The sequence below is a fragment of the Thamnophis elegans genome, chromosome 10 (assembly GCF_009769535.1).
Source record: "Thamnophis elegans isolate rThaEle1 chromosome 10, rThaEle1.pri, whole genome shotgun sequence".
Lineage (NCBI taxonomy): Eukaryota > Metazoa > Chordata > Lepidosauria > Squamata > Colubridae > Thamnophis > Thamnophis elegans.
In genome coordinates this window covers 39479478-39492377 of record NC_045550.1, presented here as the reverse complement: position 1 = coordinate 39492377, position 12900 = coordinate 39479478, and the positions used below count along the sequence as shown (strand labels likewise).

Below are 12900 nucleotides of genomic sequence, written 5' to 3'. Positions count from 1 at the left end.
TATTTTCTGCATTTTGGGATATTGTGCTATCCCAGAATTCACCACTTGGGGGTGTATGTTATTGTCTCCAGTAGACAAAAACTATTCTTCTGCAATAAAGATTCATAAAAGATATTTGAGAAACTATAACTTCGAACATTATCTAAACCTATTTTTAAATTTTTGAGGATTACCTCTATCATCATGCTTTAACCTCTACTACAAAATCTTTTTTTTTTCTTTTAGGGATATATTTGGTGACTAAGAATGATAGTTGGACGTAACCATGCAATATTGAAAAATTCCCCTACTGAAAGGGGAAATCAGAGAGAGTTCAAGCAACCAATTACTTTAGTGTGCTTGCTAATTAATATACCTTATTTATTTTATTTTATTTTATTGTGTGAGACAAGGTTTTTCACTGAATAAAATCACACAGTTGGAAGGGACCTTGGAGGTCTACTAGTCCAACCCCCTGTTTAGGCAGGAAACCCTACACCACTTCAGACAAATGGATATCCAACATCTTCTTAAAAACATCCAGTGTTGGAGCATTCACAACTATTATTGTTGCAATAATAATTCCCCATAAGACTGGAAGAATTGCAATCAGACCCTGACTTCAAAGATGGTTTCAGCCGCACAAGGTAGACAAGACCAAGAAACCAATGCCATGTACATCTAAAACCAATCTAATAAAACTATAGTGACAGCATCTTGCAAGCCTGAATATGCTTCACTCCCTTCGTCACTTTATTGCCAAGTGAATTAGGAAGGGGCTCTTCTGAGACATTTTCTCAAATAGGTTTCTTAGAAAGGACGCAAGCCAGTGGTGGGATTCAATTTTTTTTACTACTGGTTCTGTGGGCATGGCTTGGTGGACGTGGCATGGCTTGGTGGAGGTGGCTTGGTGGGCTTGGCAGGGAAAGATACTGTAAAATCTCCATTCCCTCCACACTCCAGGGGAAAGTTAATGCAAAATCCCCATTTCCTCCCAATGAGCTGGGACTCGAGGCAGAGAATAGATGGGGGTGGGATCAATCAGAGGTGGTATTTACCAGTTCTCTGAACTACTCAAAATTTCAACTACCCATTCTCTAGAACTGGTCAGAACCTGCTGAATACCACCTCTGATGCAAGTTCTGCTTGACTAAATATCACTTTGGTAACAGCTCTGAGACCCATCCTTTCGGGTTATTCTCCTTACTCTTTGCAAATGGAAACTTAACCTTTTGCTGCTGAAGATAGCCTTTTTTTCTGTTGGGTCCATCCTTTTATGACCACAAAGGTGCTTCATCATAAGGTTATCTATTATTGTGCCCCCTGCCAATTCTGCAAATGTTAAATATTGTTTTAAAAATACTTGTATTTAATTGTGTAGCTTAAAGTACAATATATCTGTACTACTGTTTCATTTAATTAATATTTCTTATACTTCCAGCTGGAGTTTCCTTCAATATTTTTGGCCAGTAATGCATTTTTCTTCTTTTCCAGGAAAAGGACATTGCTATTTATGTGTAGGAAATCTATTTTTTAAATATAGTTCTTACCTTACTGCCTTTAATTCCATCACAAAAGCACTGGTTTTTGCTGTTGCAGATACAGTTCTAAAAATGAAAATATAAAGATTATCATTTATATTCTCATCAAATATTTGCAAACCAAACAGTGGTGGAATTCAAAAAAATTTACTACTGGTTCTGTGGGCATGGCTTTGTGGGCGAGGCAGGGGAAGGATAGTGCAAAATCCCCATTCCCTGCCCATCCCACTAACCTGCTTTCCAGCTCCATTCTCCTGTTCAGGGCAACAAAAGAAGATCAACTGGGAGACTGGGAGACAGTAGGGGCAGGGCCAGCCTATTTTCTGGTTCTGTGAACTACTCAAAATTTCCACTAGCACCTCTGAAACCAAACCACTCCCCCCCCCAATGTCATATGGTTTCTTATCTTTCTTACTGGATGGTTTCATATATTACTAAACTGTGTTTTGCACAACTCTTCTTTGTTCAATAATTTTCTGAATTTGTACACCATTCTTAGCCATAAACACGACATACCATACCATACCATAGTACAGGAAGGAAAATGGCTACAGGATAAAGTAGTAAGCTCTAAAACATGCTGTAGGAGAAAAGCCATGGGACAGCACATAAAAAAATATTCTTCCATAGTCCACTAAGTCTGCAATGGGTGCAAAGAACTCTCTGCTTTCTAGTTCATCAACTGTACTTGTTGCTGAAACAACACTTGGGATTCACATCTATTTGAAATTAATGGTCATTTGGATGCTTTATCATCAATAAGTGGGTCATAGTCAGTTATAGATCTCCATCCTTGTCAGCAGAAAGCAATTCTATTCATGTGCTGACTCAATGCCTTGTGGCTGTGAAGGCCTGGGTGGGAAGGAACTATGTAACTCAATCCTAATAAAGAATGTTATGGGGTTTGAGGCCTTCTAGATCTTTGACTCCTGATAGCACTCCTGCAGACAGGGCTTCAGTCCAGCATTTCAAAACAACACAAGTAAATATAACTATCTCTGTCATGCGTCAGAACTAAGTATTGGCTTACCTTCATATAATATTGTAATATTAGAGGAAATCACGGAACAAAAAATCAAGTTGAAACCGGAATTATTCTTACTAGGCATAATAAGAGCAAATTGATGTAAGAAAACTCAGTATATTATACTCCACATGACAATCGCGGCCCGAATTACATACGCACAAAACTGGAAATAGGACAACACTCCCTCTGAGGGAATGTTGATTAAAAAGGTACTTGATTGTGCAGAGATGAACATGTTAACTATGGAACTAAAATACAGAGAAGAAATGGAATATTATACCCTGTTTCCCTGAAAACAAGACCTCCTCGGATAATAAGCCCAATTGGGCTTTTGAGCGCATGCGCTAAAATAAGCCCTCCCCCCCCCCAAATAAGCTCTCCCTGAAAATATTGCAAAGCAGCAGCAGACATGAGGTGACCACGCTCGCCGCCTCCTGCACCTCAAAAATAATAAGACCTCCCCGAAAATAACGGCAAGTGCTTATTTCAAGGGTCCAAAGACATTAAGACCCTGTCTTATTTTCGGGGAAACACGGTAGGATTTGGGACATATGGTACAAATGGCTAGGGAATAGATGTAAAGATCATACATAAAGGTTATTTAAGAGTTATGTTAAGGTGAAAGGGTTATATATATATATATATATATATATATATATATATATATACATACATACATACATACATACATACATACATACATACATACACACACACACACACTTAAAGTCACAACCCCTGGTATGCCCAAGTATGGGAGGAAGGTCACACTTCCACTCTCTGTCATTAGGCTCGTCACAAGAGACCATCCAGACAGAAACCCAATATTTTTTACTGTTGCCTTTTTTGTTACATTTGGGGTTTCTGTCTGGATGGTCTCTTGTGACGAGCCTAATGACAGAGAGTGGAAGTGTGACCTTCCTCCCATACTTGGGCATACCAGGGGTTGTGACTTTAAGTATATACCTCCCACCCTGGCTGGCTGATAAAGGAGTCGTTCTCTGTAGCTCAAATGGTTAACTCCCTGCCTGGGAGGCAATAGAGCACAGGCTCGATTCCCAAAAACTTGGGTATGGCTAGCTGATGAGAGCTAAATAGCTTGAAATAGATCTATACTAGTCTCCCTTTATTTATTTATCAGCATAAATATAACATATATATATATATATATATATATATATATATATATATATATATATATATATATATATATATATATATATATATATATATATGAATACTGATATAATTCTAAGCTAAAAGGTAATATATACACATATAAATATTTATATAATATATAGAAGAGCGATGTATATAATTGGAAAACAAGAATAATGAAATAACCGCTATGTAATTGTGAGAGATACCGATACTGGAGCACTGTAAAAGATTGAAAATGTGGTGTAAATGATGAAATATGTTCAATAAAAATATTTTAAAAAAAGAATATTGTAATATTAATTAGGTTCTTTAAAGATTTGTGAAAGTGGAGTGTCAGATTGGTGAAGACAATTAACCAGTTGAGATTTGTGGAAGTAAATATTAACAAAAACAAAAACCCTATCATGTCTTTATTCCTTGGTAGCTGACAAAAATGTAAAATATATAATGGGACATATCTATAAAATATAAGATTTTCTTGTTTCCTTTTTTATGTTTTTTCCTCCATTTTTTCTGCCTTAGAAGAAATGAAAAATGAAAAATTCTATCATATCAGTTACTAATTTAGGCATAGCAGTAAGGACATACATAAAACTCTAATTCTTCGTTGCAGATGTGGGTTGTTCCCAGTTCGGCCTGGTTCAGCCGAACTGGTAGTGGCAGTGGCAGGAGACTCTGCCCACCCACCTGAATGCTTCTGCACATGCGCAGAAGCATCGCACACACGAGAGAGCATGCATGCACATGAGCGAACCAGTAGTAACACCGATACAAGCCCACCATTGCTTTGTTGGCACCTAATTACCATTAAAACAATGTAGCCCAGATAAGTCCCTCTCTGATGGTCTGCAGTGAGCCTTGAATGCCTAGAGTTTAACACCTTCAACAATAGATCGTTAGAACATCTGATAGCCAATGTTTGGTTTGTTTGTTGATCTTGCTTAGCCATGAGCATGGACTTCATCTTTACTTTGTTCTGCTAGCCCAGGAAAGTTTTTCTTAAGCAAAAAGGAAGAGAAAAAAAAATGTGTCCATGAAAGCTGGTGCTCTCTAATGAAGTCTAAAGTCCTGGTATTCCCTGGAAATCACCCAGCCAGGCCTGCCCTTGATTAGCATTCAGGTCAAGTCAGGCAGCTGCTACTATCTGCTGAGACAAGCAGAATATAACAGAATTCTTCAACTTGATGCTTTTCATTATATTAAACTAGATTTAGTTTGCATGCTCCAACACATCAAAAGGATCACAATCTGGGGAAGGCTGATACCTTAACAATATAACCAATACAGGAATAATTTATGCAAAGAAACTGACTATAATATTAGAAACATAGTCTTCTGTTGAGCTACAGAGGCCTCACATTATCGGACTAGCAAGAAGACATATCTGTAAACCTGCACAATGTAATCAGTTGTCCAATTCTCATCTCCGGCAGTCTTTCTTTTCCCTCCCATTTTCATTTTAATAGGCAACAGCAAAGATAGTCAGCAACAGCTAGCTACCTAGCCAGAGCCACACAGATAGGTCTGCTTTCTGCCTTTCTGAAAATAGTTTGGACATGCTTAGAGAGAATTTGCAATTGCACTTGGCATAGTTTCCTAGTATATCTATGATAGGTTCCTCAAAAAACATCTTGTGTACGGCTCATTCAATCTGCTTATTCAATTGATTGATTTTGATCAATCTTTATAACATTTTTGCCCTAATAGTGTTCAAAGTTGCCAAGAGCAAAATAAAATAAAATGCAAGAGAAATATAAATCAGGTGATTGAATCAGTAAAACAAAATTCAGTCTCTGGAACAAAATTCACATTCAAATTAAATGCCTTTCATACTTTGGCAAAATGAATTTGTTCTTGGCTTAATCTAATATGTAGAGCTTGAAAGATAAAGGGCAGGTGTGCTGGGCACGTTGACCCTGACTTCCAGGGGGGGAGAGAATTGGGGGGAAAGGTAATAATTACAATGATATCTCTCTTATATTGCAATTATAACGAACCTTTTCAGGGGTCTTTGTCTGTTAAAGAAGGGATACATATTTTACTGAATTCTAACTCCCAGCATCATTGGTTGTTCTACAGGGACACGTGAGACCAGATATTTAGCAACTTCCAGATGCCACAACCTGCCCATTCCTGTAAGTCTAAAGAATTTGTGTGTGAGAAACAAATATTTTCTAAAGCACATACTTCTTGTGATAAACTTTGCTTTGAAAGCCACTCAAGATAAGGGGTCACTTAACCCAACTGGCAGACAAAACAATCTTCTCAGCTAGGCATAGCTATACAAGTGATTTGCATGCAGTCTAACTAATTAAACCTATATTCATAAATTAAAAATTATAAAATTGATGCATTTCTAAAAAGCTCCAGACATAACTCAAAGGTAGCAACTGCAAACCAGTAGCTAGAATCACTCCAATTACTTTGTACTGAATAGAAAATTATAGCAAAGGCACAGAGCCTGCAACTTTTCTCTTTCTTTCAGCTGTTAAATAAGAATAGAAATGTTCTATACATTTCTTTAGAACTAATGCTCTTTAAGCTCCAATGTTCTACTAAACAGTAAGCATGTATAAATCTAACTTTATACAGGACAATGCAAAACATTCTAAAGTGGTGCTTCACAAAGCCTCTTAGAGGAAGCAAAGCAACCCTACTAAAATGTTTAAATTTAAATATTCTCTGAAGGTTTCAAAGGCTACCTTGAACCATCATCTCATTGTTGTGCATCAGAGATGGTATTCAGCAGGTTCTGACCAGTTCTGGAGAACCGGTAGCAGAAATTTTGAGTGGTTCGGAGAACTGGTAAATACTACCTCTGGCCTGCCCCCATCTATTCTCTGCCTCCTGAGTCCCAAATGATCAGGACGGAATGGAGATTTTACAGTATCCTACCCCTGCCATGCCCACCAAGCCATGCCACACCCACCAAGCCACGCCCACAGAACCAGTAGTAAAAAATGTTGAATCCCACCACTGTTGTGCATAGAAAGATAACTATTAAGCTGCTGAAAGAAAAGCCCTAATAACATTACCTTGAGATTCCTAGGGAGCAGGGTAGGAGCTAAACATGTAATAAGTATTAAATATATTAACATTGTTGTTTAATTACAAAAGTTTAAGTTTGTTTTTTGCAGTTTGGAGAATGTTTGTGTTCCAGCAGAAACTATAGCTATGCAGAGATAGGCAATCCATCTTACAGGCAGAATCTTGGTTCTGAGCACATTTTCAATTTGGCTAAGTTGTAAAAGATTGTAACTCATCACATTCACTTTTAGCAAGTGTAGGATTTCAAAAGAAGTCAATTTCCCCTCATATTATCTATAGGGGGGACATGAACAAAGGGGCACACATTTCTTGTTCTTTTATTACAGCAGAATAAAATTGGTTGAAAGATTTAAAAAGTATGTCAGACCTGTAGGACTTCCAATCTTTAAAGTATGTGAATAGAATATAGAATAGAATAGAATTCTTCATTGGCCAAGTGTGATTGGGCACACAAGGAATTCGTCTTTGGTGCGTATATCATCAATGTAATTTTTTTAACTGCTTGGATTGGTCCTTGCGGTTTTCTTGGCCAGGTTTTTCAGAAGTAGTTTGCCATTAATTGATTCTGAGGATAAGAGACAGTGACTGGCTAAGATCACTCAGTTGGCTTAATGTCTAAGGTAGAACTCAGTCTCCTGGTGTCTAGGATGGTGAGTTAATCATTTCCACAAATGGTCCTTTTTTCTTCAGGCTCAGGATTTGTGCTGCAATGGGTTACTAGAGTCTTCAATAAATATTATCTAGCAAAGAATGAGAAGAAGCTACTGAATTTTCACCGTCTATCTTTCTATCTTACATGTGGTTTGATTCCTCCCCCCGCCCCCGGCTCTCCTTGTTTCAAAGATAAACTTCATGAACCAGTTTTGGCAGCTAGAAATACAAATATTCTGTAATCAGATCACTTTGAACTACATACCTGCCAAAAACCTGCAGTTCCCAGGTATTTTTTACCCCCTTAATCAGCAGGATATCTTGGACTATTTGAATAATGTAGGTTCTCTGTTTCAGGGAAACATCTTAATACTTTCTGTATCCTCATGAATAAAAGATTCAGTAAGGTATAATCATGATCTTATAACACATTAAAAAAAACCTTTATGGGTGGAGGGAGGGGATGATACAAGCAGGAATTGTGTGGCTTTCTACTTTGAGAGCATATTTTGCTAAAACATAGAGAACTCGAGACATACATTTAGTCATCAGTTAAATCTGACTTTCTAGGAGCCTAGGTGGGGCGAAAAATGGCCCAACACACAAACCAGAAGTTCAGACTTCCGGTTTGCTCATTGGGCCATTTTTCTCCCTCTGAAGGCTTCAGGAGGCTTCCCTAAAGCCTCTGAAGGGCGAAAAAACAGCTCAACGTGCAAACTGGAAGTCCATTCTGAAAGTTCCAGTTTGTGTGTTGTGCCATTTTTCGCCCTCAGGAAAGCCTCCGGAGGGTGAAAAATGGGCAAAAATAAAGGCCGAAAATCAGTTAGCCAGCGCACTGGAGCTGCCAAGGCAATGCCTCGCATGCTCTCAGAAATGGCTCCACATGCCACCAGTGGTACGTGTACCATAGTTTTGCCATCACCGTTCTAGGTCCTCATTTTCCTGACCTCCAAAGGGTTGAAGGCTGAGTCAACATTGAGCCTGGTGAGATTTGAACTGCCAAATTGCAGGCAGCTGGCAGGAAGCAGAATTAGGCTGCAGTAATGCATTCTAATCACTGCCCCACCGCGACTCATGTTCCAGTACTTAATGGTATTTTAACAGCAGGTTACAGAATGCTTGAAGACTCAATAGCACACAAGATGGAACAAAAGAACCTTCAGACAATACAGTGAATAATAGCAATATATGTAAAAAAATCAGATCTGCAGATCATTGGATGATGATACAAATTAAAATTTAATTCAATTGAATCCAATGAAATCAACAGTATGAAAATTTATAGTGTTGAATACCAGAATTAACAAATGTATTTCAAGTGCTGATCATCACCTTTAATGTCACATATGTCTTGAGGCTTGATTACCTTTAAAACCTCTGACTCCAAGCAGAATTTCCTCACCCAAGAATTACCTGCATCTCTCTTGAGGTATGAGAGAGGGATACCGAGAGGTGATCATTTTCTACAACAGCTTCCCTATAACTGAACACACTACTTGGTTATAAGATCATGCTCTCATTTCTGCCATTTAGAAAGCTGCAGAAAATCTGAACCATAAGAAAGGCTGAGCACCAAAGAACTGAGGCCTTTGAACTATGGTGCTGGAGAAGACTCCTGCGAGTCCCTTGGACTGAAGGCGATCAAACTGGTCAGTCCTAGAGGAGATCAATCCTGACTGCCTTTTAGAAGGCCAGATCCTGAAGATGGAATTCAAGTACTTTGGCTACCTAATGAGAAGGAAGGACTCACTGGAGAAAAGCCTAATACTGGAAAAGATTGAGGACAAAAGTACAAGGTGATGACAGAGAAGAGGTAGCTGGATGGAGTCACTAAAGCAGTAGGTGTGAGCTTAAATGGACTCCAGAGGATGGTAGCGGACAGGAAGGTCTGGAGGAACATTGTCCATGGGATCGTGATGGGTCACACACAATTAACAACAACATAAAATCTGGCTCTTCCAGAGACCATCTGTGATACAAGAATGAGAGACTGCACTTTAGTGCTATTAATATGATTATTAAATATATTTGCAACATTGATTTTGTATTCTGATGTTGTTTTGTAGTGTCTTATATATTGTCTTAACACACATTGTGCATTGCTTTGTCACAGTAGAAAAACATATAAAACATATATTGTATAAATCTACAAAATTATAGAGAATGATTTCCAAACTATAAAAACTTTGTCCATACAACATACTAATCTGAAATCAAACAAATCTTATAAAGCATTAAGAAGAATTTCTATTCACTAAGAAGAATTTCTATTGTGACTCTTAAAATGGACAAGAGTGAAAACTTTTCTCTCAAACTCTTGAGGCCAGATAAATTCAAGCAACTGGCCTAGGAATGGTCCCAGTTGTGAGCAGGAATACAGAACTCTGAGGCCAGGAATCACCATTTAGGGGGAAAATGTACACAAAGCAACATACAAAGTGATTTGAGGCAGGAATAAGCTGAACAGGTTTGCTAGAAGCATTTCAATGCCATGTTTTAATGCCATTGAAATTATGTATTTTATTTGATTACATTAGCATTAATAATGTCATCAAGAAATGAAACAAAGTCACAAAACTTGCTTTATCAAAAAGGAAATGAGAAATTCTAACTTAATGAAATTCTCAGAAACTTTAGAGTCAACTAGACAACCTGTATCCCGTGGAGTCATCTTTTGAGAGAAAGATAATGCAGTCTGATGTGACCAGAATCAACATGAAATTTACTGAATTGTTTTGGGAAGGATTGACTTCTGATTTCTTGTTGGCTTCACCATGAATTTTGCTTGAGAAAAACTGATAGGGAGCATTGGAAAGCATAATCATGTGACCACTGCAATATCTATCATTTTGCAAATAAAATTGACCTGAACTTCATGGAAATTTCAATTTCAGTCTGGTTTAAGTCCAAATTTTTATGCATTCTTTAAGCTAGTGGATTTGAAAAAAAAATTCAAAAATTATTATGTTATAGTCAGGGATGTGCAGTCAGGGGAGGCAGGGGAAGCGGGGCCTCATCAGTGTCATGAGAAAAAGAAAAGAAAATTTAAAATAATTAAAAAGGCTAAGGTAGTTGCTGCCAGACTCCAGAGTCACAGTGACTCTGAGTCTGCTTAGTGCTAACTGTAGGGGGAGGCGAGAGAACTATGGGCCTCCTTTGCATAAGGAATTTTTCGCCTTTTAACCTTTGCTCAGAGTTAAGCAAGGGTTAAAAGACGAAAAATTCCTTATGCAAAGGAGGCACGTGATTCTCCTGCCTCCTGATCTGGGAGCAGCAAATCATGCCTTGCCTAAGTAAGTTGCTTTTTTATTTAATTTTTTACATTTTCATCATGGTGGGTGGACAAGAGGAGAGTTAAAATCCACAGCTGGAAAAGGTATGTGGATCAGACGGAGGGAGGGGGGATTCAAAATTATTGTAATTTAATTGTGGGGTCGGAGGAGGTGGGAGGGTGAGGCGGTGGAGCATGGCAGCGGCAGGGATGTTCTCGCCGCTGTGTCCAACAGGCCAGGCGTCTCGCATTTATGTCCACCATAAATGCGAGATGCCTGGCCTGTTAGACACAGCGGTGGCGGGCTGGCACTTGCTTTCTTTTGCCAGGCCCCTCACACCCGTGTCCAGCCCGCTGGAGCTCGCCGCACCGGGGGAGGAATGGGCTGGGTGGGCTGGCTGGCTGGCTGGGGAGGGGGGAATCATGGCCGCTTAGGCCCCGGTGGCAGGGCTTTAAAGTGGCGGCAGGGCCCCGGCAGCAGGACTTTAAAATCCCGGCATCGTCTGCCATAGAGCGGGTCCCGATCCCGCTCTATGGCGGACGCGGCACCGGGGCTTCAGCGGGGCTTTCACACTTGTCTCACCGGCCATGAAGCTCACTGCACGTCACTGGTTATAGTGCACTATTTGGGCTAATTGAGGGCTTACAAACAAATACTTTCCTTTATCAGATAATTAACCAATAGATAAACACAAGAGGTTTGATAATATATAGAGAGAGTTCTGTGTAAATACCTATGAATAAATGTCCAAGGGTTTTTTTTTTTTTTTTGTTCCTGGTTTGCTGGATGAATATGAAAAATGGACGGACTTCCTGGGGGCGGAGCCTGTCGCCGAAGGAGCTCAACGGAGCTCCTCTCAGAGTTCTGGTCTGTATATCTAATTAAGATCAATAGATATCACCCCTTTTTGGCAGAAAGGGGCAGGCAGAAGCTCAGGTGCTAGGATTTATTCGTAGTTCACAGCCCCTTTTCTTTTTTCTTTGGGCTGCGAACGGAGAAAAGATCCAGCGTAACTGAGCTCTTATCTCCAGCCAGTTCTTCTCAGCTGCTTTTTTTTTTGCAGCCCTAGACAGGCGATTCCCCCCCCCTCAGGACAATGATAAACTGCTTAAAGCAACTTAAGACCAACACGAGCGGGTTTTACTCCTGTGATGTTCCTTTTTTATAACTATCTAAACACCAGCCTTGTTTTCCTTTGAAACTTCTTTGTTCAATCGTGCTGCAAAATGGCGTTTTTACTATGTTGGTGATTGATGACGTAATTAACCGGCTTTATCTCCCCGGAGACTGCTACTCATTAACAAGCAAAATCTACAAATAACTTATTGAGAACTGAGCAGGTGAAGACACTGTTTATCTGTTTATTCTCAGCTTTTATCTATAATGCCTCCCAGGTCTAAGCAGGCAAAACGCTCCCCCCCCCCCGCATGTGCTTAAAGAACTTGTTAGTAAATCGCTGCCCTCGCCTCCTACACCCCCTACTGGAGATTCCTTAACACAGGAGCTTCTTTTTCAAATACTCAATGATTTTAAGAAATCAAAGAATTTGTGCTGGATTTATGCGACAAAATACAGACTAAGATTGCCCTAATAAAGGTGGATATGTTTGAAGCTATGTCTACTTTGACAGATTATATCGAAGAAATGGAGACTAAACTGGAAACTTTGGAGGAGGCTAATTCTAATTTGACTTCCAACATCCAAGCATTACAACAAGAGATTAGAGATACTCAAACACAACTTATAATGATAAATTATAACAGAAAGGCGTTTGCAATAAGAGTCAGAGGACTGCCCGAAAAGAAAGGAGAGAACTTGAAACAGACGTTTGTAGAGGCTTTCAGTCAAGCGGTGGGAAGTCCGGGATTCAATTTTGATTGGAATATTCGAAAAATCTATCACCAGAATTCGTGTGTAGCAGAACAGCGACAGCTTCCAAGAGACATAATTATATACTTTTTCACAAGAGAATCCAGAAATGCGATCATCCATAAGCTTTACAACAACAGGCTCCGAATCGATGGGCAAGATTTGTTTGTCTTTAAAGAAATACCACTCCAGATGCTGCAAGCAAGGAGAGACTATACTTTTTTAACCCAAGAGCTTAAAAATCGTCAAATACAGTATAAATGGGAAGCTCCAGTTGGAATCACAGTTACACTCGAGAATCAAAGATTTCGTCTCAATTCTGTTTCGGAAGCTCAGGACTTTTATTATAAAA

General features: G+C 39.2%; 1 protein-coding gene across 1 annotated transcript in view; it reads right to left on the bottom strand.

Moving 5' to 3' along the window:
• COL4A3 (collagen type IV alpha 3 chain) overlaps positions 1-12900 on the bottom strand; it is a 69431-nt gene that overhangs the window by 50276 nt on the left and 6255 nt on the right. The window contains exon 2 of the mRNA XM_032225330.1: positions 1530-1586. Coding sequence (XP_032081221.1) covers positions 1530-1586 — 57 coding nt within the window. The remainder of the gene's footprint in view (positions 1-1529; positions 1587-12900) is intronic.